The 26,406-nt window shown below is 43.0% G+C and overlaps 1 protein-coding gene across 1 annotated transcript; it reads left to right on the forward strand.

Moving 5' to 3' along the window:
• The first annotated feature begins 302 nt into the window (after window positions 1-302).
• Window positions 303-13,725, forward strand: eif2d (eukaryotic translation initiation factor 2D). Its single transcript, XM_086212638.1, is given in 16 exon segments — window positions 303-537; window positions 1,368-1,558; window positions 1,646-1,729; window positions 2,646-2,736; window positions 2,819-2,926; window positions 3,940-4,223; window positions 4,619-4,736; window positions 4,812-4,857; window positions 4,946-5,052; window positions 5,636-5,785; window positions 8,690-8,779; window positions 9,398-9,493; window positions 11,260-11,380; window positions 12,375-12,471; window positions 12,474-12,545; window positions 12,670-13,725. Coding segments are annotated over 16 exon segments (1,776 nt in total). The 5' UTR covers window positions 303-481; the 3' UTR covers window positions 12,735-13,725.
• The last annotated feature ends 12,681 nt before the right edge of the window (window positions 13,726-26,406 follow it).

Below are 26,406 nucleotides of genomic sequence, written 5' to 3' on the forward strand. Positions count from 1 at the left end.
AAAATACTTCATGTATTTCCTATTTGTAATAATAATATCTTTCATTTCTAGCTAGTAGTATGAACAAATCTGTCATTGAGAAAACATGTAGGAAGAAGTCAAATGGCTTCATAAGGAGCTATTGTGAAGTTGTATGATTAGATAAATTGTGACGAAATGTGTAACTTGATTTTTACCTTGTCCTGATCGAGTTGTTATAATACATACCCGTTGTATAAAACTTTTCTTCCCACTTTCATGCGTCGAACTCCTGTGGAACGCAATCGCTTTACCGCAGTTACAGTTTCACGTCGGAAGTATGTTTGGGCCGGACCGCCAAACCAAGTAGGACCAGCTCAGCACCGTAATATACCATGTTTGGTTATGTACCTGGTGCCGACAGTATCTGATCACATTTCAGTGTTGATCTTCCGCAACCAGATCTATCAGATCCCATAAACGGACAAATTGAGTTCGTCGTTGTTTTATTTATGATTTGAAGATGTTTGCCAAACCATTTCGTGTCAAATCCAACACTGTGATCAAGGGATCAGAGAGGTGAGTCAAAGCTGCTCAACACTCGTAGCCAAATGGTCATGTTTACTGTCTATTTTAATAAATGATCATTTAGCTAGTTAGCAAGAAGACACTAGCGCAGTATTTGTGTTTGGTTACGATACCAAGTTATTAGTTTAACACATTCTACAGTTGTCTCGCAGTTGTTTTTTTAATAGGTTCAGAGTCAATGTAGCATTATTAGCTTTGTGCAGCATTGTTATCATATCTTGGGATATTTGCTAATGCTGTTAGTCTGCTATACAGGTTTACTCTCCAACACAGCAAAGCGAAAATTTAGTAAGATTTACCCCAAAATAATATCTGAAATACTTTGACAGCAGTTTCATTATGTTATCTAAAATGATTAGTAAATCATCTTTTATTATCTTTTTTACTTTTGAATTGGTTTTTAGTACCTCTAGTTTCTGCCTAAATTGAGTATCATTTTTAGATAAAGTACAGATTCATTTATTATTTCACAGGAGTTAAATATACAATAATTCAATTATTTATTTATTTATATTGTTTGTTTAACTGATGCTGTTTTATAAAATCACAATGTGAAAAATTATTGCAAATAAATAAATAGTATATGTCGTTAATATTTGATGTACATTTTTCTGCAATTCTGCAATTTTGGCAAAATTGGTAAATGTATAAATATTTGTGTGTACAAGCTGCAGGTAGCTTTACTGCATATAAGGTAGCAAAATATTCTGATACTCAGTCACACAATATATGTACCTGTTTCAGTGGCTGTCACTGAAATGTAACGACATGTCATCAACCCTTGAACTATAATTTTAAATTTTCTTCTCGTTACCTTTTAGGAGAAAACTCAAAGCTGACATAGCTGCAGCCTTCCCATCACTGTCTGCTGATGAGTTATCAGAGCTTGTCCCGAACAAAGAGGAAATAAATGTTGTGAAGATTTATGCACACAAAGGAGATGCCGTGACACTATATGTTCTCCACAAAAATCCCCTGTTCTTTGAACTAGAGAAAAAACTTTATCCTACAGGTGAGTAGTTACTTTTGACGAATTAAGTAATTTAAAATCTATAAGATTATTTAATTAACTTATATGTGCACTGTCATTTTTTTTTAGTGTATATGCTTTGGCGTTACCCTGCTGCCCTGCCGACATTCAGGACATGGCCTCTTGTGCTTCAGAAGCTGGTTGGAGGGGCTGGTATGTTTCTTATACGAAGAGTAAAATGTCTACAGATATTATATTCACTTAAACGTAGAGGAGGTCACACTGGCCTTCATTAATCGCAGGAACATACAACATGAAATGGGCATATGTCAAGCATAGAATTGTTCCCAATCAAATGTCATTATTTATGAGCAGAGACAATGATCAAATCTCATGTCAGGTCTCATATCATGTACACATTTTTAACTCATGGAGTGCAGTAAACCTCGGCAAAGTTCATGGCTGGAGTCATCTCCTTGCTGAGAAACTGCGCTTTTTTTACATTGATATGATATATTTAATACATGAAAACCTCTGCAACAGAGCAGAAGCACAGATTCAGCAGATATGCAGCACATGGGGTATGCGCAGAGATCTGCACCAGGCTGCTGAAGTACAGATGGCTGTCTTGGACAAGTGGAGGGGGCTACTAATCATCTGTCACTGACAAGCTTCATTAATTAAATATTAAAACATCTGCTACCTTTTGATTGATGATGGCAAACATGTTGATCATATAGTAGTTATTTCAATCAAAACTACATGTTCAGATTGCCTTTTAGTTCACTTTTCAGGCTGTCATATAAAACTATTTGGTTCAGTTGATCATGTGATGTGAAAGTTCAGTCACTTAGTCAAAGAACTTCCTCTTCTCTGCCTGATTATGCTTCTCCGTGTAAAATGAGGTGCAAGGCTTCTAAAAACAGATTACAGTGCAGTGTGACATTTAAATGACGATTGTTTTTGACGACCACATCTATCAACGGTGGGTCATTTGTACACATTGATTAATGTGGTTTGACAGTTTCATATATCAGACATGAGTCCTATCATAAGATGATTTCTGCACTCCAATTTGTACCAATTGATGAATAAGGACCAATGGCTTAACATTTATGCTTCTCCAAAGATCTCATGCTGCCAGGTGTGGTGGTGCCTTCGTGTGGTCTCCCAGATGTGAAACAGGGTGACTGCTGTGCTGTTACTCTAGTCAGTAATAGGTAAGTGATGATTAAACATTTGGGAAGACTTTCCCTTATTCTTGACTTATGTGAGGGTGACTGTACTCTGCAATGATTACAGAGCTCCTGTTGCAGTAGGTACTGCTGCAGTGTCCAGTGCAGAAATGCAGAGTTTAGGCTTTAAAGGGAGAGGAGTGTGTGTTCTCCACACATACATGGATAATCTCTGGTAAGTGTTTGGGTTTTTTTTGTTATGTTTATAATGGTTTTTGTATTTAATGGAAAAATTTGATCTGAATTTTTTGAATACTGAAATTTTCTTTCCTGCTAAGACTGAAATGAGACAATTGACCTCTGTCATAATTATATATTCAGTTTAAAGCTATGTGTATGACAGTTGAGGCTGCACAGTGGTGCAGTGGTTAGCACTGTTGCCCCACAGCAAGAAGGTTCCAAGTTCGAGTCCCGGCTCGGGCATGGGATCTTTTCTTTCTGTGTGGAGTCTCCATGTTCTCCCTGTGCCTGCATGGGTTCTCTACAGGTACTCCAGCTTCCTCCCACAGTCCAAAGACATGCAAATAGGGACTAGGTTAATTGGATACTCTAAATTCTCCAATACTCTAATGTGGCTGTGAGTGTGAATGGTTGTCTGTCTATATGTGTTGGTCCTTGGTGTTGCTGAGATGGACTGGCAACCTGTCCAGGGTGAACCCCGCCTCTCACCCGAAAGCCACTGGGATAGGCTCCACCCCCCCTGCGACCCTTCACAGGACTAAGTGGAAGAAAATGGATGGATGTTCTATGATAGTTAGAAAATGAGATGAGGAAAGAACAAAATTGAGAACATCATTGGTTCACAAAACATGTTTTTGAAAACCTTATGACCAAACCCTTTGATGTCCCAAGGTCTCTGGAAGTTGTCTTACATTCACAATAACTCAAGTCAGAAAGAAGTCACTGTACCCAACCCAGAAATGTTCAGCAAATAATCTCTTGGCAGTTTTTTTTACCTTCACAAAGCCAGGCTAGAAGTTGTACTCCTGTTTCCACTCTTTGTGCAAAGGCAATCAAAATTAAAACCATCCGCCCATTTTGTTCTATTTATCAACAGTTTCCAAGTAGAAACTAATTTTAAAAAGCAAGCGATGCAAAAGCAAGCAAGTAATGTGTGTGTGTGTGTGTGTGTGTGTGTGTGTGTGTGTGTGTGTGTGTGTGTGTGTGTGTTTTATCAATTTCTTTCAGGTCTTTTGGAGTTAAGTCATGTCCTCCCACTTTACCAGATGCACAAAGTGAAGTTCAAAGCATGAATGGAGAGGAATGTGAAGTTGATGAAAGAGATAATGATAAGGAGGAGGAGGTTGAGAAGTGTGTGGACGAGAAGGAGGAGCAGAATCCAAGTGAATTGGTCTTAGACCAGGCCTGTTCTGGTATTGAGAAGCTGAGCATGTTTGAGCAGGAGGAAGAGAAGGCTGAAAATTGCAATGAGGAAGAAGAGGAGAACCAGGAGAACCACAAAACACCACAAGGTATCAGATTTATTCAAAGAATCTCCCATCATATTTATCTAATTGTGTAACTCTCTTGCCTAATAGGTTATTGGCAAGTAAATGTGTTAAGATGCCATTAAAATTATGTTTCAAGCTGTAGATTTGGCATAGAGGTATACTTAGCGCTGCAGCTCTGCTGAATCAACTTTTAATAAGACTCAGATACAGCTTCAAAAGGGTAGTTATCCCAGATTCAGATTTAATTTAGGCATTACTGCCTAATAGCTTGCAGGGCAGGCTATGGGGCTTACTGAGTTATTTTTGACCATATGGTTTTGTTCTGTTGATTAAACTGGAAGACTAAAGTAGAAAAATGGGAGCATGTTCAGAGAAAGAAAAAAGGATGTCACCCAGGTCTTTCTCTGGTTTCACAGAGATAATGGATGCCCTGCTCTTGCGATGTTTCCTCCACGCCCTCAAGAGCAAGGTGAAGAAATCAGAGCTCCCTCTGTTAACCAGCACATTTCTTCGCAATCACATGTTCTCCTGCTGGTAAAGTAACATTCCTTTTGTAAGAAGTGCCAAGGAGAAAGTCAAATTAGCGCTCAAAATATCTTGTATTTTCAGCCCAAGAGGAAAACAACTAGATATCAAAAAATCCAGCTATAAAAAGGTAGATCAGAATACAGTTTCGACATATACACATATGATTTCTATGTGCATCATCATTATTCACTTATTCACAATTTATTTTCCAACAGCTGTCAAAGTTTCTACAGGCCATGCAGCAACAGCACAACCTTGTGCAAGTGAAAGAGCTGACTAAGGGTGTGGAGAGCATCGTGGAGGTGGACTGGAGAAATCCAGAGTGAGCCTGGCTTTTATTTGAATGGCGTAGATATTTCTTTAAAGTACATTGTACTTAATAATGGCTTCAGAATCATGGTACCATTAGTGTTAAAATTGGTTCCCTGTAAGCCTCGCTTTTACCATGCATCCCTGTCTGCCACAAGGCACTCATTTTACTTGTCTGAAACTTCTTGATTTATGGGCATTATGCTATTACTCAACATAAGAAGAAGAGGGGCATTTATTTTCCCTGCTAGCAATTGCTTCATTTTCCCAAGTTACTTAGTATAGATGGCTGATGGTGGAATTAGCAGATTGGAATTAATTGTAACAGTAATTGGAAACTGATACCCAAAACATGCTGCACTGTTGGTGCAGACAAAGAAGGCGGGGAGGGAGAGTGCGAGAGGATGATTTGAATGAAACATTGGATGGGAGTTCCAAATTGCCATCCAGTTTGTATTATTTCTACTAGATCTATAACCAGCAAAAAAGCTTGAATTGATGAATAAACTGAGATTCTAAGATTTAAATTTACAGATCTCCTTCACTCAGGCTGACCAACAATGTGCTTTTCCTTTTTATCACGTTACACTTTACAGACTGCGCTACTTCACTGTTGAAGAGACAGATGTTGAAGAGGTTCAATTGCCGGATGATGGGGGAGAAACTCCATATCATCCTCCTGAGATCACAACTTTATACTCTGTATCAGCTCGCCTGGATCCTCTTTTTCTGGATGCAAATAAAAGGTGTGTGCGAGTTTGTGTATTTTTCTAACCCTGATTCTTGATGCATCTGTATGTTTGCATGGCTCAGACAGCAGGGGGACATCGCAGGGAGAGTTAAAGTTTGTGTGTCAGCCAGCATCCACATGCCTCATATTTCACTGAATGAGGAACTCTAGCCGTACCAGCCCCAGGAGGTACTCTGTGGCTGGGCTTGACCTCCCTCTGAAGGAGGTAAGATAATATTACGATGACACAGTCGCACAATTCTTAATGTCAAGGCGTGTCTTGACAGAGCTTTCTCGTCCATTCAGTCAGTGTACGCTGGATTATAGAATAATACCAATCCCCAAATGTGATACCATATGTAATATTTCCTGAAAAATCAAAGAAAACATCCAACAACACTTAAATTTCAATGGGAATTAAAACATCAAATCAAATATTTGATTGACATATCTATTTTTATATGAAACGTGTTAATTAAACCATCAGTAATGTCTTCATAAATGAGGCAGACTGACCCCACTACCTCACAGATAGTCTAATGTCTTATTGAATCAGTGGCTTCTACTGCAGTAAGAGGTTTCCATAGTGATCCTTTCTGCTTAGATGATACTGAATTAAACAACAAGAAGGTAGGAAACGGACAAAAGTAAGTCGTTGGTTTTTAGTTTCACTCCTAAAAAAAAATGCAAAAATCACTTTTAGGTTGCCTCGCTGATGAAATAAAAAAAATGTCTTTATCAACTTTGGTCCGAACTCAAATAAACAAGTTGGAAGGCAGCATCATTACCCATTGTATTACAAAGCTTGGTGCAGTAAATTAGTAGTAAATTTGGTTCTTACAAACATGATGCTGAGGCAAAAGGAAGAGTCGTATCAAACATTACACTATGCTGAAAGCTGATGTACAACTTGCAACCCTCATGGGCATGACCTTGCTTTTGTTTGGAACATTTAGTATAAAACCCTATTATTAGATCTAGCAGTGCTCTTCCTTTTAACGTGATAATCGCTCATATGGGACCTCAAGGGACAAAAGCTGACCCATCTGCATTGGGGCATGGATCATTTTATTGGTTAACTCTATAACTCAGATTCTATTGGCTGGTAAATTTTGACTGGGTTCATGCATTATAGCATTGAACTACCTCTCCCAACAGGAAATGGAGGTTGGGCGCCAGACAGGAGAATACACCACTCAACTGTCATGTACTATTTCAAACTATAATTCAGAGGGAGAGAAAACCCGGCAGTCCATTCAATCTATAAAATTCCATTTAAATCAAATACACCGTTCAAGTATATAAGAAAAAATCAATGACATCTGGAATTAAGGCCGCACAAAGTTCTTTATAGTCCATCACCCGCAAAAATCGTTCAAATAAGGCAGAGTCAATCAGAAAAACATCATCATAATGCATAACTCAAAATATCAACAATCAGTTCAAAAAAATCAGACCAATAACTCAACATAAGATATGGGTTATTAATTTAAAGTCTCTATTTATACCCCGCAAAAGGTATGCAGGAGGTATGCAGGAGTATGACAGGAGACGGGAAGGGGGGAGGGGGAATCAGTCCAGGTTCATGAAGGTTGTGCAGGTGTGTGTGTGTGTGTGGGGGGGGGGGGGGGGGGGGGGGGGGGGGGTGGAGAGAATCCGGTTCCTTTAGGTAAGGCCATCTTATGATTATTTTCCTCCCTTTTCCTCTTGCTCTCACTTCCTCTGTAGATCGGACCTTCACTCTCCCTTCACTGCATCCTTTGTTCTAATTTCCCTCCTTTTTTAGCTCACAGGTGGAGCCTAATTCATCTCCACTTCCTCCTTCCCAATGCGATTAATGATGTCACTTCCTCTGTCACACATACTCCCCTCTGCTACAGCATAAAAATAATTAAGGCAAGAGAATCCATCTAGGTGCAAAGAGGAGGTCTGTAGCTGAAGGGAAGGAATTAAGCAAGCAAGGGGACTTGGAGAAAGCATGGCGGAAAAAAAATAAATCGTGAAGTTCCCCTCTATAATTAAAGAGCACACTCATGAATAAATATAGGAAAAGGGTGGTGCAGTGTTAAGCACAACAAGAAGGTTCTAGGTTCGAGCCCTGGTTCAAGCACAGGATCTTTCTGTGTGGAGTCTGCATGTTTCCCTGTGCCTGTGTGGGTTCCCTCCAGGTACTCTGGCTTCCTCCCACAGTCCAAAGACATGCAAGAGAGGACTAGGCTAAGTGGATACTCTAAATTGATTGTAGGCGTGGCTGTGAGTGTGAATGGTTGTCTGTCTATATGTGTTGGCCCCACGATGGACTGGTGACCCGTCCAGGCTGTACCCCACCTCTTGCCCAAAGGCATTTGGGATAGACTCCAGCCCCTGCCCCCGCTACCACCCCCGCGACTCTTAACAGGATAAGCGGTAGAAAATGGATGGATGAAGCTCAAGAATGCAACCACCCACTCCATGACTTGCTGGCCAATCAAAAGAGCACTTTCAATGACTCGTCCCTGTCCAATGCACCACAGAGCGTCATAAGAGATTCCTGCCTGTAGCCATCAAACTATTCAACCTGTCCCACCAAGTGTCTGACACTCTGGTCCTTGGACTTTTCAACCCTGTCAACAACTCCTAACCCATAACTTGTTATTTATAATACATATCTGATTATATGTATAACAAGTCAAACTCAGTAATTATTCAGTACTGTAAAATGTGCGATAATTCACAGCCACTTACATGCAATTTAGTAAATGCTAATCAATTATTACACTTAATGCATTACATTATTTTTCTCGCTTTGTTTCCTTACTTTAGAGGGAGCAACTGCAATGGAAGCTAATCCCCCTTGGGGATGAATGAAGTACTTTCAAGTGAATGTATCTATATATTTGCATGTGTTCATGTACTGACATGGGCTTTCGCACCCATACAGGAAAGGAACAGTGCTGCAGCCTGCAGAGGTGAGAGGAATTGTCACAGAGTATGTGAAGAAGAATGAATTGGTGGATGGAATTAACAAAAAGTAAGTGGTTGCATTAATTTTGTGAAGGATGTTAAGGTGTGATGTTTGTATAGAGTGCATTTTTAAACAACAGAGCATATTATATCAGAGCAAAGTGACATTATTATCTCTGACATATTTTGATTATAATATGTGAAGATGTCTCCCAATCAAATTCAATTGTAGTCAGCAGACAACACAGGGAAGTTCCCTTCTTGAGAACAATCTGTGTATCAATAATAGTTATTGGTAAAATTGAATTATAATGACAAGATTGAGCTCAGTTTGGGTTAAAATAAAACCATCGACTGGGAACTTTGGGTCCTGGTAAAAGGGCAGATTTAATGGCCAGTGAACAAATAGGGAGCTCGCCCAATGGCATGTGATATTGTAAGTAACTAGAATGTTTTAATGTGACTCTGAAACTCAAGAGCCATCTCTGTTTCCTTTTAGGTCATATTGTGCATCATTTGATGTGAAACAAATAGATATTGAGAGAATAGAGAAATTAAATGAAAATCTGTCATTGTGTAGTTTTACAAGCCAGCATGAGCTCTATTGAATGCTTTCCATCTGGCATAAGGCTCTGGTAGTGTATATGACTCCAGTGATTTGTTTTTGTTTGTTTCTTTCAACCAGTTACGTGATCATAAACCCAACTCTATGTGACTGCTTGCTGGAGAAGTCAGAGTATCAGGAGATCGAGTGTCTCAAGTGGGATGACCTTTTTAGCAGGTACACACACACACACATATATATATATATATATATATATATATATATTTATTTTTATTTTTTTTATTGAATGATTATAATATGAAACATAAATGATAACGTCTTTTTTATTGTAATCATAGTTGCTACTATTTTGGCAGGCTTCAAGGAAATTACTTAGAACACAGTATATACACATACTGGGGAAATTGATATATTTCCTGAATACAACAGCCATAACTGTTGAATGCTTTATTTACTGTAATACAGACAAGTGGAGGGCGCAGGCATTATCACTGTAAGGCTGTAAGAGAATAAAATAATAACCCTAATACTGTCTGCAACCCAAATCTGATCTAAAAAACAAAACAAAAAACAACATGACTGCTGCTCTGAAGTCTACATTCCACCATCTGGTTTGTGTCTGTTACTATGAAAAACAAAGCACAAGAGGTACTCAGAGAACACAGGCCTTTATCATTTGAATATCTGCTACTGAAACCTTCATTTATGTCTGGATGTATTTGCAGAACTACCAAAAATGTGTTAGATATGTGTAATATTTCATAAATATTAATTATTTCAGCAACACATTTGCTACAGTTGTAGTTAAGGTGCCTTATTTGCATAGTTAAGGAACTAAGATCACTCCATATAGAAATACAGTATATTTGGTTACATTCCATTAGATTGGGAGTTTTGTCTGGATCCATACTAAATTGTACACCTTATTATTCTCACAAAACGAATTTTTATTTTCCATTTAAGTACAAGTAATATAAAACCCAGAAAATGGCCAGCAGAAATCTAAGAATATGTTAGGGATTTTTTGTTGTTGTTGTTGTTGTTTTTTTCCTGGATCTACCCCAGAAATTGATGAGAAGTTTGAGCTTCATTGAAGTTTTCTTAATAATAGGCACTGGCATTAGGGCCCTGATCTTTGTATGTGGATAAGTGAATTACCTTAAATATTGCTAAACTTATTCAAAAAAACATGAATAATCTGTATCCACACAGAATCCAGTGTTTATAAAAGACAATGTGTGTCTGTAAGTGTGTTGGAGACAACTTCTGCATCCTTCCAACCAGGATTACAGTGTAAGAAGTTTCGGGAGGTCAAACTGCAGGCAATTACAACATTTAGGAACACTTAAAAACTGTATTTGCATCAATGAATACAACTGTGTGTAATCATCTGCTTGTGTGAGTGAAAGCAGTTGAAACTACTTAAATGTTTTGATGGTTATTTGGGGGGGGATTACATTGTTGTTTTGTTGGACTCTACTGGTGTACATTGTGTTCCCAATCACATATTAAGAAATTAGGGAGACAAATGAGTGGGAACACAAGGTAGAATGCAACAGCACAACAAATGATGGCCTGCAAAAACCTAAATGTGTGTTATAGTCATACTTTTTTGCTGCATTTCTGGAAATAAAAATCAAACTTTAGTATGTTTTATTTTATCCCCAAGTGTAGATGTGCTAATGTTTTTAGCATGGATTAAATCTAAATATAGACTTGACTGTCAAGGACTGGGAACTAAACTGCCTCTCCAGGATAAATATAGTTCTTTCATTCTTTTGTGTCATCGGTTAGTTGACTGAAAAAATTCTGTCCTTGATTAAGTATTTATACATAAAGTTGAGCAATGTTAATCAGCAGCACAGCCTTCTGTAATATTGCCTCCAAGCTGGGACACAAGGATGTTTTAATAGACAAAATTCTGTGTCTTTTCTCTTCTTTATATTTGTCACAGACTAAACAATTGTTCCTCATTTTCCCAGGGTACTGGAACGAATGCAGGAGTGCTATCAAGTCGTGTTCCCTGGACAAACCCCTGTAATAAAGAAGGGTCACATTGAGCTCATAGACATTTCTGTAGTATCTCGAGGCTCTAACAAAAAGGTGACTACTCCTTCCACAATCACTGAAATTCACAGTTATTCAGCATAAGTTTGTTCAAAAATGTTTATCAGGACCAAGAGGGTACAGCTACATGCTATCAATGCTCTAAAACGTGACCTTACTAACATACCAAAATGATGATGTTTGGAAGATAGAAAATAAACCATGCGGCCGATCTTAGCTCAGCGTGGTGTTATGCTAACATTTGATGATACAGACTAAACTATGATAGATATATAAGCAGATCGTTTTTGAGACTTTTTAGTCTTAAACACAAATGTCAGCCAGTTCACTGTTAGCCGTTTATGTTAGCTGTTTTTAGCATTTTTGGCTTGTTTGCATTTACAAGTACAACACAAACCACAACATTCATGCTGTCCAGTCAAGCACATAGTAGCCTGCAACATTACACAAACACACTGTCCCTTAACCTAGTCCTATGTTAAAGGAGCTCCAATGAAGCATGCTGAGATCCAGGTTCGATTACAGCAAGACAACTCCCCCAAAAATGCCACAGGCATGGTAATTTTGGCTGCATTTGCTTAGCATGGTAGCATCTGCAAGTTACTGTTCTCAGTAGTGAGGTTGGATAAAACATCTCAAAGGACGTGTCTCGTTGACTGACAAGTTCATTCCATCTTCAGTAGCTCTGTCTGCTTGGTGTCAAACATTAGTGAACTCACAGAAAAGAAAAGCAGTAGTGGACATGTCATGCATACAACAGATTAGTTATCTCTACGGAATGCCCAACCCTGAATCTGACCCCAATCTTATCCCTTCAAACAGAAATTCTGATATATTTACCAATCGTTAAAAAAAAAAAAACCACACACACATGGGGAAATGGGACCCAGGTTTTGATTGTAAACCCAAACACCATAGACAGCTTTGAGCATTACTTTCTTGCCACTTGTTATCTGACAGGTGTCTTTGGAAACCTTATATTGACTGATGTATTGTTGTGCCTCTAATAGTTTTCACATCCTGCCTCTAGGTGACTCTGATAAAGAACCTGGAGGTGTATGGATTGGATCCTTCAGTTGTGGCCACTGTGTTACAGCACAAAGTCCAAGCCAGTTCTGTCTTGCAGCCCATGGAACCAAAGGAAAAATTCTTGTCCAGATTCAAGGCAACCAGATTCAAAAAGTTGGCAATTTGCTGCTAGGTTTGTTTCTCTGATATACACTTCCATATGTGTGTTAACTTTTAATATTTTATGTTATTTTATATCATTCTCTTTGTTGCTTTATTGTTTTAATGATTAAAATGTCTCTAATCTTTTGTTTCAGAACATTATCAAATTCCTCGCAAGTACATCCAAGGATTAGAAAAAGCTCCAAAAGGAAGGAAGTAGCGTTACAACGGATTACTTCATCGTGTCCTTCAAAGCTGCTCTACTTTATCTAAACACAATAGCTAACCCATGATTTAATGAAGTGGAACCACCCTCATCTTACGTCAGATATTTTAGTATTTAATGTACTATGGGGCAGTGAAAACAGGTCAATATTGTTTCAGTCGTCTGTAATTTTTTTCTGATGATAAAAGAAAACTTTTCTGATGTTTGGACATTCAAAACTTTTTATATTTTTTTTTTATTTAACCAGGAAAGTCAAGAGGATATATATAAATAATTTCATTGCTTTTGTGTTTCCAAAGTGATATTATTTTCAGTTCTCTAAAGTCAGAGGGATGTTCTGAAACCATTTACAACAGATGAATGAAAGTATTTAGTTTTTAACATGAATGTAAGATTTTTGGGGGGAAATTTCTACACACACTTAAAAACCCCTGATTTACAGCAACTTGTAACAGTGTCAGATCCGTCCTTATTTGATCCATCAGGCCCAATGGACAGTTTTGTTGAAAGACTGCACTTTTGATGCAATAAACAGTTTTGGTTTTTTTAGATGGGGACATTTAACAGTGTTACACACATTCTAAGGAGGTACTGTAGAAAGCTTTTAAGTTTTGTTTGTTTTTTTTAACTTAGCAGGACAGATGGACATTAGGACAGGAAAAATTAAAGTCTAATTGAAGTCACAGTATTGTCATTTGAGCTTGTCAGTGAAAATAGGAAAAATTATTTAAAACAGAAATTTCCTGTGGGCGGCACAGTGGTACGGTGGTTAGCACTGTCGCCTCACAGCAAGAGGGTTCCAGGTTTAGAGCCCCAGCTCGGGCACAGGATTTTTCTGTGTGGAGTTTGCATGTTCTCTCTCTGTGCCTGCGTGGGTTCTCTCTGGGTACTCCAGCTTCCTCCCACTGTCCAAAGACATGCAAATGGAGTCTAGGCTAATAGGATAGTCTAAAGTGACTGTAAGTATGGCTGTGAGTGTGAATGGTTGTCTGTCTATATATGTTGGCCCTGTGATGGACTGGCAACCTGTCCAGGGTGAGCCCTGCCCCTCGCCTGAAGGCTGCTGGGACAGGCTCCATCCCCCCCCCCCCCCCCCCCCCCCCCCCCCCACAACCCTGAACAGCAGGATAAGCGGAAAAACATGGACTGATGGATGGATGGAAATTCCCTCTAATATCACAATATGAGAAGCCCGAATCATGCACCACCAATGTACATGTAGTCTGGTCTACATATTGATTGCATATTTAAAGGTAGTAAAAAGTCCTGCACAACTTTAAATAGGTACAGAAATTTATTTTTGGGCTATTGCGAACTCCGCTCATAAACAGCACATTTACAAAACGGCTGAGCCGCACCAAAGTGCTTCAGATAGTGCTTAAGAAGAAATCATTGATCGATAAAACAGTCAAATAAAAATAATAAAAACAATCAGTGAAAACAATAAAATTGTCATGAGGGCAGCAACAATGGCAACTTGTGTACACTGGCACCTAACTGAAGGTAAGAGAGAAGAGGTAGGGGTTCAGGTGGGACTTAAAAATTGCTACGAAATCGGCTGCCCGGATGTGGAAGGGGAGGGAGTTCCACAGCCTAGGGGCTACCACCGAGAAAGTTCTGTCCCCCCTGATCTTCAACCTAGAACGGGGTGCCACCAACAGCAGTTGGTCTGCCGACCGCAGTGCTCTGGAGGGGGTGTGGGGGTGGAGGAGCTCGGACAGGTACGTGGGGCTAGAGCATGGAGAGATTTAAAAACAGTCAGAAGGATTTTAAAATCAATGCAATGCTGGATGGGGAGCCAGTGGAGCGATGCAAGGACCGGGGGTGATATGGGCGCTTTTTTTGTGTGCAGGTGAGGAGTTGAGCTGCTGCGTTCTCAACCAGCTGCAGGCGGTGGAGTTGTGATTTGTGATGCCGGTATATAGAGCATTGCAGTAGTCCAGACGACAGGTGATAAAACCGTGGATTGCTGTCTAAGCCAGACTGGGGCAGGTAGGCTTTAATTTTAGCCAGAGTTCTTAGGAAGAAACTTTTCTTCACAACAGCACTGACCTGCTGCTCGAACTTCAGGGCACTATCAAAGATCACGCGAGATTTCTGACAGACGGCTTGGTGTACGAGGCGAGTGGGCCCAGGGCAGCGGTGGAAAAGGCTGAGGGGTTCTACCAAGAACAATAACTTCTGTCTTCTCGTTAAGGTTGAGTAAGTTCATAGTCATCCAGGCCTTGATGTCATTCAGGCAGTTCAGCAGGGGTTTGAGTGAATCCTGGCCATCAGCCCATAGGGGAGGTACAGCTGAACATCTTCAGCAAAACAGTGAAACGAGATGTTGTGTTTTCTCATGATTTCCCCTATGGGCAGCAGGTACAACAGTAAAAGGATGGGACCTAGAATAGAGCCTTGAGGCACACCACAGGAGAGGGGGGGGTGACAGAGGAGGTGAAGTCTCCAAGCTGCACGGAGAAGCTCCTGTTGGTCAGGTAGACTGGAAAAACTCAGAGCTGTGTCTTTGATGCCTATAAGGTGTTCAAGGCGAGACAGAAGGATCTGTGATCCACTGTGTCAAAGGCAGCGGTGAGGTCTAAGAACACCAGAATCACAGGGCTACCTGAGTCGGCGGCTAGGAGCAGGTCATTTAGCACTCTCAGGAGAGCAGTCTCAGTGCTGTGTGCAGTTCTGAAGCCAGACTGGAACTTCTTGAAGATGTTTTCAGATAGGAACTGTTGCAGCTGGGCGTAAACTTTGCGCTCGAGGACTTTGGAGAGGAAGGGCAGTTTGGAGATCAATCAAAGACTAAAGGGCCCTTGAGTAGGCGGGAGGGCAGACAGTCAGAGGGGCAGCTGGAGGGCTGCAGGTGCCTGACTGCAGCAGAAAGAGAGTATAAGGAAGCTGGCTCAAACTGCAAGAGGGTAGCTGGCTGACGGAGGGGAGGGGGGGACGAAGGAGAGGGGTGATGGAGGTGGCAGAAGGCCTGAGTGCAGCTATCTTGTTAATAAAGAATTTTTGAAAGCTGTCACAGAGGGCAGGAGAGGGCATAACAGGGGATGGATTACGGGGGGTTATGAGAGAGTTCAGTGTATGGAAAAGAACCTGGGGTTTGTGACTGTTTGAGGAGACCAGGGTGGAAATGTAATGCATTTTGGCTGTTTTAACTGCTCGGTGGTAGTCCGCCAGGCAGCTGCGCAGGATTTGGAGGGACACATGGAGGCGGTCTTTCTTCCATTTACGCTCAGCGTGCCTACAATCACGCCTGAGGGCGCGTGTGTTGTCATTGAGCCAAGGTGTAGGCGGAGCTTTAGAGGGGACATAGAGACCAGGATACCGGTGCAGGCTGAGGAGAACAAGGAGAGGAGCTCGTCAGCAGTATTTTCAGCCATAGGGCCCAGTGGCAGCCTACGCAGGGGGGGGTCACTAAAGGCAGCTGAAAATTGCCCTGCAGTTGATGAATTGAGTGAGCGCAAGACCTGTTTGGGGGCAGTCTGGGCACTACCTGCGCATTGTACTGAGACAGAGAATAGAATTTGGGAGTGGTCAGATGGTCACATGGCACGAATTTCATTAACAGTGACAGAAACACCATGGGCTAAAACCAGATCGAGAGTGTGACCCTTTTCATGGGTGGGGCCATTGGCAGCTTGTATGAGACTGAAAGAGGCAAGTAAGTTCAAAAAGTCCTGGGAGAGAGGCTGTGAGTCACAACAGACATGGATATTAAAATCGCCACAAAAAATGAAATTTTCATAGTTAACCATGAGACCAGACAGAAAATCAGTAAAGTCAGAGATGAAGTCCTTATTGAATTTGGGGGGGCGGTAGACTACTGCACACAGAACAGGTGAGGACAAAGTTAGTTCCAAGAGCTGGAGTTCAAAGCTAGCAAAGCCGTTGTGTGGAATCTGTGACAGTGAAATGATGATTTGTAAACAGAGGCCAGACCTCCGCCTCTCCCTGACATTAGGGGGGAATTTAAAAAGCTGCAGTCAGGTGGGCAAAGCTCAGAGAACGGAGTGTTGTCTCCAGCAGAGAGCCAGGTCTCACACCGGAACAGGAAATCCAGCTTCCGAGAGACAAAGAAGTCATTGAGAACAAAGGTTTTATTCGTCACGGTCAGCACTTTAGGCAGAGCCATCTGGAGAGTTAGCTCAGCTGAGTGTGTCTCTGAGGGCTCCGAAGCACAGTGAGATCTATTCCCGATCTCCGACCACAACTCCCAGCAGCCCCGGAGCTCAGATGACGTCGACAGTGTGCGCCGCTATCAGCTGTAGACCAGATGAAGGGAACCGTGTCGGGACAGCGCTGGGAATACACAAACATTTTCCGAGCGCTCCGATGGACATAACAGGGACGTTGCAGGAGACAGTTTTGCTTGGGGGAGCAGGTTTTCAGTAGATAAGACGCAGACAGTGTTCTTTACTAGGAAGAGGGATGTGGGTGGTGGAAAGCTTAGGATGTATGGTAGGGAGTTAGAGGGAGTGGGGTCCTTTAAGTATTTGGGAGTAGTTTTTATAGTAAGTTGACTTGGGTGGAGCACATTAGGAGGGTTGAGGGCAGGTGTAGGAAGGTGATAAATGTGATGAGGTGTTTGTCAGGTAGGGACTGGGGGGCTAGCTGTGCGGCACTGAAGACGATTTGTACTTCAATGGTGAGGGCGGCATTAGATTATGGGTGGATAGTGTATAGGTCGGCTGCTTAGTGTCACTCACGGGTTCTGGATGTGGTATACAATAAGGCACTGAGGGTGTGTTGTGGGGCGCTAGGGACGACACCGGTGGCAGCACTGCAGGTGGAGATGGGTGAGATGCCCCTGGAGCTAAGAAGGAAGCAGTTAATGGTGAGGTATTGTGCTAACCTGCAGGGTCACTCAAGGGTGCATCCAACCAAGAGTGTGTTAGATGAGTGTTGGGAGTACGGGAGGGGGGGGGGAGACACAGGGAGCACTTTGGGAGGATAGGGAATGTACTGGCTAGGGAGCTAGGAGTAGGGCACATTAGGGTGAGTCAACAGTGGTGTACCCAGAGATGGCACCATGGAGGATGGAGTGGCCAGAGGTGGAGTGGTGTTTGTTGGAGTTGAGGAGGAAGGGGGAGGGGGAGGACTTGGTTAGGGCTCACAACAGGTGTATGAGAAGGGTGTATGGTGGATGGGAGAAGGTGTGGATCAAGGGCGGAGTCCGGGGAGACAGGATTTGGGATGGCAGTAGCGGGGAGAGGGATAGGGCTTAGTAGGCGCACGACAGATAGGCTGGGGGTTTTCACGGTGGAGATGGTAGCGGTGCTGGTGGCACTGAGGTGGGTGGAGTGTACACAAGTGGGGAGGGTGGTGGTCTGCTCAGATTCAGCAGCAGTCCTAACTAGCATCAGGTCATGTCACACGGGTTGTCATCAGGATATTTTGTACCAGGTCCTTCAGGCAGTCACGAGGATAGTTCAGCAGGGGGGTCAGGTTAGGTTTTTATGGGTACCAGCACATGTGGGGGTGGAGGGGAATGAGATGGCAGATGAGTTGGCAAAGGGGGCGTTGGTGAAGAGGACGGTGGAGATGAATGTGAGGGTGAGTAGAAGGTGATAATGAGGGAGAGGGTGATGGACATGTGGCAGGGAAGGTGGGACAAAGAGAAGAAGGGTAGGCACTTTTATAGGGTTCAGAGGAGTGTGCGGGCTAGTGGGTGTTGGGGTGGAGGTGGGCAGAGGAGGGAGGAAGTAGTGAAGGTGAGGCTGAGGCTGGGACATTGTGGGTTGAACGGGACTTTGAAGGTGTTAGGGAAGCACGACACAGGGCTGTGTGAGGGCTGTGGTGAGGAAGAGTCGGTAGAGCACGTACTTCTGAGGTGTGGCAGGTATGAGGTGGAGAGGAGGGTGATGAGGGACAGGTGGAGGAACATGGGGAAGGGTGAGATCAGTCTGGAGGGAGTTCTAAGGATGGAGGATAGGGAGAGTGTTAGGGTTCTTTTAGAGTATTTGAGGGATACAGGATTGTATGATAGGATTTAGGTTTAGGGATTATGTTTAGGATTTAGAGGTAGGGTTTAGGTGTAGGGGTTAGAAGTAGGGAAAGATGGTGTTCCGCGATGGGACAGAGGAGGGCGGTAATGCTCAATCTGGTGGGTTGCCAACCGCCGAAACCCCCCCCCCCCCAAAAAAAAGAAGAAGAAGACAGTTTTGCGTGATGACTTTGATGCAGATCGGGGTGGAGAAGTTGTTGAGCTTGAGCAGCTGAATGGCGGAGTATCTCGGCGTCATGCCGGTTGCTGGTGCAGTTAGCCTGGGGCTAGCTAGCCTGATGCTAGCTGTTAGCCTGAGCACAAGCTGGAGCAAGATCCGACTGCCCAGGAGCAGCGAGGCTAGCCGGGAGGATGGTGATTCCAGGCAGCAATCTGACCACACCAGGGGCACAACAGCAGGCTGTTTCGATGGGAGGCACAGCGATGGTGTAGACCCAAAACTAAAAAAAAATCAGATCGGCAAAAGCGCTAAGGTGGACTAGCGCTAAAAATGAGTTAAATTTGTTAGGAAGACGGAGAAGTGGCCTATGCATAGTGTCACAAAAGCATCAGTCAAAATGTTGGTACCCAGCAGATATCACAGCCAAATTAGTTAACAGTCCAGTCAGCAACATGAGGTCAAAGAATAGAGTTGGTGTTTGACTAAAAACAGAAATTAGAATGCTTAAGTCTTTTAATTTTGCCTACATATGTAGACTGTTCATAGAGATTACCAGCCAACAGTAACAAGGTGACAGGAAATAAGGGAACAGATGAGGAATGAAATACTCTAAAGGTCCCCAGCTGGATGCAACCTGGGAGCATTGCATGTCACGGTCAGCCTCTTGAGCACCAAGTGTCTACGTACAGTAATTTTTAACCTGTTTTGCACCTGGAAGCTGTTGAGTATAAAATCTCAGTGACCTATAGGACAATTTAGCTGCACTGAATTAAAGATCATGAAACCGTGCTGTTCTCAAATCAGCCACTTGCATGTTAAGGTTTCGTAAATTGGCAGATAAGTTATCGTGCAGGTAAGTTACTCATCACATAAGCTGGAACACTGTGATATGTATTCTCTGCCTGTTTGCCTATTTGAATAAAATGCAGATTTATATATTCTTTGGATCTGATTTTCTACTGTATGCTACTATTTGAAATACCACCACACTCACTGAAGAGTGTCATCTTTGAATGTGATTGATACCATAACCTTTTCTGATATTCTGCCTCAACTTCAAATTAGAATGTAGCCCATTAGCTTTACATCCCTCTGTCAATTTGTTCTTATAGAATCTTGATTGTTTTCTGACAGATAAGCTGAAAGAAACACTGTCAAGTCTGACAAACCATTTCATTCAAGTTCCCTTACTTTTGTTCTTCTTAGCCAAGAATGACTCCCTTTAATGGCTTATCTTCTCAGTCTTCAAAAAAGTGACTAACAAGTAAGCTTCATTGGTGCATTTTGCTATCAGAAAATGGCTGTTTATGCAAGTATTTTTTTTCCAGTTAGACTTGGTTAACCTTCATGTAAGACTCACTGCTGCCTGTGATAACTCACCTGGGACAAGCTACATTTTTTGGAAGCTAACTCAGAACCTGCTGCATTTTCAACACCTACTGTAGAATTATTTTTAACCCCCCCGCCCCCCCCCCCCCCCCCAAAATGCCCAGAAAGAGCCCTGGCTCAAGCATGGGATCTTTCTGTGTGGAGTTTGCATGTTCTCCCTGTGCCTGCGTGGGTTCTCTCCAGGTGAAAAAAAATGTGTACGGCTAATAGAACTGGTTGTTACAGTCCCTTTGGTAGGAAACTCTTGATTGTAGTAGTTGGTGTGGAGTGGTGAGAAGGAGGGTAAGGTATGTCATTGGGGTCATCAACATTTCGTTAATTAAAGCCCACAACATCTCCAGGATGCTTGGCGGTGTACCCAGCGTCCCAGGTAAACTCCACCCTCCATGACATACCTTCTTTATCCCTGATCGGCTCTGTATGGCAGGGGCATCATTCCACCTGAGTCAGGCCTAAGCCTGACTGCATACCATCTGTCCCTACCTTGCTGCCCAATTGAGGTCCTTACGCTTAAGAGACAGGTTACAGCTTTTTCCTGCAGCACTTGACATGGACTTGATGGCCCTTTGTAGAGAGTGACCCTTCACCCCTATTTTCTAATCAGCCTGGTGACGGATGTGGCAACAGAACCCCTGCATCCCACATCTACGGGGAAGATGCTGGTCTTCCAGCCATTCTGGGATGCTTCAGCTGCCAGGTCGGAATATTTTTTCTTTTCCTCTCATAAGCTTCTTCAGCCCCATCTTCCCATGGAACTGTTATTTCCACAACATAGGCCAGCTTTGTTGTTGGAGACCACAGGACCACATCTGGCCAGAGTGTTGGAGCCCCCATTTCTGGGGGAAAACAAGCTTTTTATTAAGGTCCACTTCCAATTTCCAATCTTGCACTGACTGCAGGATGCTTGCATCTTTAGGTGTTGTGTGGTGCTCTTGATGTTGGCCAGGTGGTACGAAATTTGTGGGAGGTTGTGTGTGTGGTATTTCACTTCTGTTCCAGAACTGATGCCAGCTCCCCGAGTACTTGGTTATGCCGCCGAGTGTTGTGCCCTTGGGTGAGACTTGCAGTGCACCCCAGAATTTCCCTTAGAGATATAGGTGCTTGACACAGGGAACTTGCATGTTCTTCTCCATACCACTATTTCAGATGTTTGGGGGAGGGAAACAGTTTGTGGCTCTGATAACAAAACTCAACCGAGCTGCCTCCATCTACCAGATGTCACACTAGCTGAGCGTTTTCTTCTGCAGGTGCTCCCCGTTCTTCCATCTCTTCTGCTTGGCCATTGAGACAGCTTTGGCATGTTGCTCTCCCTCCTCCTGATTTTCTTTCTTTCTTAATCACTAGCTGTCTCTTCTGTACTGATGTTGCTTTGTGCCATAAATGTGCCTTTGGATGAGTTTTTTGGAACCCTGCCTCCCCATGCTGTCCTACTACATCTCTTAAGTGAAGCGTCCACTTCCTTCCTGCTGCCACCCAGGGGCCGCTGCTCAAGCTGCTTCTACCAGTCCTGTGATTGTTAATTCCAGCTTGCTGTGTCCATACAATCCAATTGAACCTAGACAGTGTGGGATTCCAAGCCACTGCTTCAGTTGTGTGCTTATCAACTGTCCCAACATTTCAACCTTGGTGATGAGGATCCCATACATAGTTGGAGGCCACAAGAGTCTCTTACATGCTGGTATGGTTGTTCAAACCACTCGTTGTCCTTGAGCTCTGCATCATACCTATATGCATACGCATATCTTCCCAAGCTCTTTACTCGCATTTCTGAAACAGTTGGGACAAGGTGTTCTGATATGAAATCTTTGGTCTGTGACTTGGCCTTTCTTGATGGAAATGCTTCTGTATTTGCTGAGCTTTGATGTCATCCTCACCCATGTTTTATTTTGGTGAAGTTTCTGCAGCAGTCTCTTGGTGCAGGGGACAGTTGTTGTGAATATTGTTAGATCATCCATATAGGCTCGAATTGGTGGCAACCTCTGATTACATGTAGTCGTTCTCCTCCCATGACCCATTTCGAGACTGTGATAATGATCTCCATTGTTATTGTGTAAGCCAATAGGGAGCTGGTGCACCCCGCCATGATGCCTACTTCCAGCGGTTGCCACCTTGTTGTGAGGCAAAACTGCAGATCCTGGAAGTAGTGTTTCACTAGATTTGTGACTGTAGGCAGCACCTGGAAGAAATCAAAGGCAGCCCACAGTAATGAATGAGGGACTGAATCCATAGGCACTGGCCAAATCAAGGAACAAGACATGGAGACCTTTCCCTTGTTTCTATGCAGTCTGGATTTGATGCCATATGATGCTGTTATGTTCAAGGCATCCCAAGAACCCAGCAATGCCAGCCTTTTGGATTGCTGTGTCAATTAAGTGGTTTTGTTTCAAATTCTGTGTCAGTTGTTGTGCCAACACACTGGTAAGATCTTGCCTTCTATGTTAAGAAGGTTTATTTGGTGGAACAGTTCAATGGTAGTTGAGTTCTTATAGGTTGAGCACCCTCCTGCTCTTTGCCAGGCTGTTGGGATGATTTGCTTGTCCCACGCCACCCTCTTGCTTTTCCACAGGATTTTCAGGACTTCTGGAGTATTCTTGTAGACACTATATGGTATGCTGTTAGGGTCTGGTGCAGATGCAGATCATACCTTTTTCACCGCCTGCTTCACCTTGCTCAGCTTGGGAGGGCTGATATCAAAATGATGTTGTAATATATTAAATTGGAGGGATGTCAATGGGGACAACAATAGGTTCATGTTTTTCTCATCAGTATAGATGGTTCTCAGATGTTATTCAACCTGGTCTTTTGATTTTTTTTTTTAAGGATCCACTCTTCTCTTTTGTGAATATGCCTTTCACAAATTTAAAAGGTTCTTTGTAGAAGTTGGTTTGGGCTTTTTCTTTCTCTTTGTCTGTAACAACATCTACTGCAAGTCTGTCCGTCCTGGGTGAGGGATCCCTCCTCTGTTGCTCACCCTGAGGTTTCTCAGATTTTTTCCTGTTAAAAGGGTTTTCTATGGAGTTTTTCCTCAGTCGATGTGAGGGTCTAAGGGCAGAGGATGTTGTTATGATGCCATGTGAAGCCCTTTGAGACAAACTGTTTGTGAAAACGGGCTATACAAATAAAATTGCCTTGCCTTGCCTTGCCTTGCCTCTTTCTGGTGCATCCTCAGGCTTTCTGCTTGGTGGAGTTTTGAGATTTTGTGGTTTAGGTCCTCTTAAAGGAAGATAGCTTCCCTTTCATCTACTGTCGCCTTTCTCTACAACTTCCTTAGCCATTGCCTCTTTCACAAGTTGTTAGATTTCTTGAAGCTGACAGGATGTCGGGGCAGAAAGCATGTCTTTCTTTATGACTTGCTCTTTCACTCCACGTTTCTCCTCTCTGTAGCAGTAGATTAGGTCACCCATCTTCTCCAGCTTCTTCTCAGCTGATCCTTTGATGTTACTTGGGATAAGGCTTAGTCTGTATTGATGGTTTCCTACTCCTTGCTGTTCGACCCCAACAGGGCTGTTGGGGTCTTTTACCTCCTGTCAGCTGTCTCTCCATGCTGTCACATGGTCTTTCCCTTGTCATTAGCTGCACTTTCACAACAGTCACTGGGTTTTCTCCCAGAAGATCAGAAAAGCTAAGAGAACTAGATATTTCAAGCCCTTTAGTAGGAAACTCTTGACAGGAGTGGTGAAAAGGAGGGTAAGGTATGTCATTAGGGTCATCAGGTGGGCACCCTGCTTCATCGATGTTTTGTTTATTAAAGCCCACAGCATCTCCAGAGGGCTCAAAACAGTGTACCCAGCATCCCAGGTACACCCCCCTCCATGCCACACCCTCCTTATCTCTTAGGGTCTCACTTGAAGGTCAACTCCAACTGTCCAAGTCCTTTTGACTGTCATCACTGTCCACAAACACTGCATCACCCTGTGTGCCAAGTTCCCCAAGGACAAAGGTCAGCTAATGTTAAAGACCAGAGGTCTCCTCCACCTGAAGCAGGACCCCCCCCCCCCCCCAAAAAAAAAAGTCCACCCTTTTCTGGCTGAGCACCATGGCCTCAGACTTGGAGGTACAGATTCTCATCCCAGCCATTTCACACTCGGTTGCAAACTGCCCCAGCAGGAGCATACTCAACACACTCCACCACCTGGCTGCGCCTTGAAATTCTTTCCATAAAAGTTATGAACAGAACCAGTGACAAAGGCCAGTCCATCCCTAACTAGGAACAAGTCCGAGTTACTGCCAGCAACGTGAAGTGGGCTCCCATGCCTTCGGTGCAAATACTGAATGGCCCTTTGTAAGGGGCCATCCACCCTTTAGTCCTGGAGTACCCCACACAGGATGCTCCTGGGAACATGGTCATAAGCCTTCTCCAAATCCACAAAGCACATGTGGACTATCGACCTGACCTCCTCTCCAGTACCCTGGTGTAGACTTTTCCGGGGAAGCTGAGAACTGTGCTCCCCTGATAGCTGGAACACACTGTCACGACTCATTTGGGCCTGCCAGGTCTGTGCGGCGTCTTCCCCCTGCCACCTGATCCAACTTACCACTAGATCGTGATCAGTTGACTGCTCAGCTCCTCTCTTTACCTGAGTGTCCAGAACATATGGCTGCAGATCAGATGATAAGACTATAAAACAGATAGACCCACAACCTTGGATGTCCTGGTGCCATGTGCACCGATGGACATCATTATGTTCGAACATGTGATAGTTATGGACAAACTGTGACTCGCATCGAAGTCCAGTAACTGAACACCACTTGGGTCGGCCATTCCCCCAAGTCACACATGTCCAGATCACACTGTCATTTCCCACGTGAGCATTTAAGTCCCCCAATAGGACAATGGAGTCCCCAGTCGGGGTGCCATCCAGCACCCTTCCCAGGGACTCCAAAATGGTAGGTACCCTGAGTTGCTGTTTGGCACAAAAGCACAGACAACAGATAGGACCCAAAGGCACAGGGAAGCAACCTTTCGTCCATCATTGTGAATCCCAACATACAGGCAGAGAGTTAAAAAGCCCACATTGGCCCTCTGCCTCTCACCTGAGCTAAAGCAGAGAAGAGAGCCCAGCCCCTCTCAAGGATTTGGCTCCGGAACCGGAGCTATGTGTCATGGTGAGACTGATTATATCTAGCTGGTAATGCTCAACATCTTCCACCGGCTCCAGCTCTTTCCCTGTCAGAGAGGGGACATTCCATGTCCAAAAGCCAGCTCACATAGCTGGGGATCAGACTGCCAAGGCCCCCGCCTTCGTCTGCTGCCCGATCCACAAAGCACCGGACCCTTTTAGTTTCTTCTGCAGGTGGTGGGCCCATGGGGGGACAAGCCCATGTGACCATGTCTCAAGGTTTGATATAAAAATTGGGAGGGATAACAGATTGTTGTTGACTCACTCAGATTGGCTGTTGACTCACAGTCTCATTCACAGATATGAGCAAACACAGAATAACTCACAATACAATATAATCACATATGTTAAACACGCTATCGTACCTCAGTACTATAATATTATGATACTTGATATACTGCAACAGTTCATCTCAATGCATGACAATACCTGTTAATATGAAGGAAAATCAACTTCATCAATTCAATTCAATTCTTCAATTAAAATTCATGTATTCATCTGCTTTATTACCTTGTTGGATTCAAAACAGTTGTTTTATCAAAACTATAACTATCTTGCCAAAGTGATAACAATTATGTATTGCATTGCATGAGCAAAAAAAATTTCAGTTATCAATTCTTTGTCCCCCTGATTGTTGACACACTCCTCATCCACACGTGCCAAATGGCAGACCAGAACAACATCATGTTACGGCATTCACATTTTTAGTCAAACTCATTTCCCTCAAGGAAGCCACAGCACCAATAAACGAAACATTCCATGTAAATAAAAGCACAATTTTTGCCAGATAATGTCATGGTGCTTCAGCAGACAATTGTACTATTACTCTCTTCGGCAGAGAGGTTTCACAGCACAGCTTGTACTCTCTTGTACCCGTTGGCCATGCTGCAGTTTCATTAACTCCAAGGATGAAAATTGCAAGACGAAGGTCAGATCACAATAAACCTTTCTTTCCAGTAGATCTGCAAACATTGATCAGATGTTGGTATAGAATTG

Source organism: Aulostomus chinensis, chromosome 9 (assembly GCF_037954235.1).
Source record: "Aulostomus chinensis isolate RoL2024-O1b breed Wild chromosome 9, RoL_Achi_v1.0, whole genome shotgun sequence".
In the NCBI taxonomy this organism is placed as follows: domain Eukaryota; kingdom Metazoa; phylum Chordata; class Actinopteri; order Syngnathiformes; family Aulostomidae; genus Aulostomus; species Aulostomus chinensis.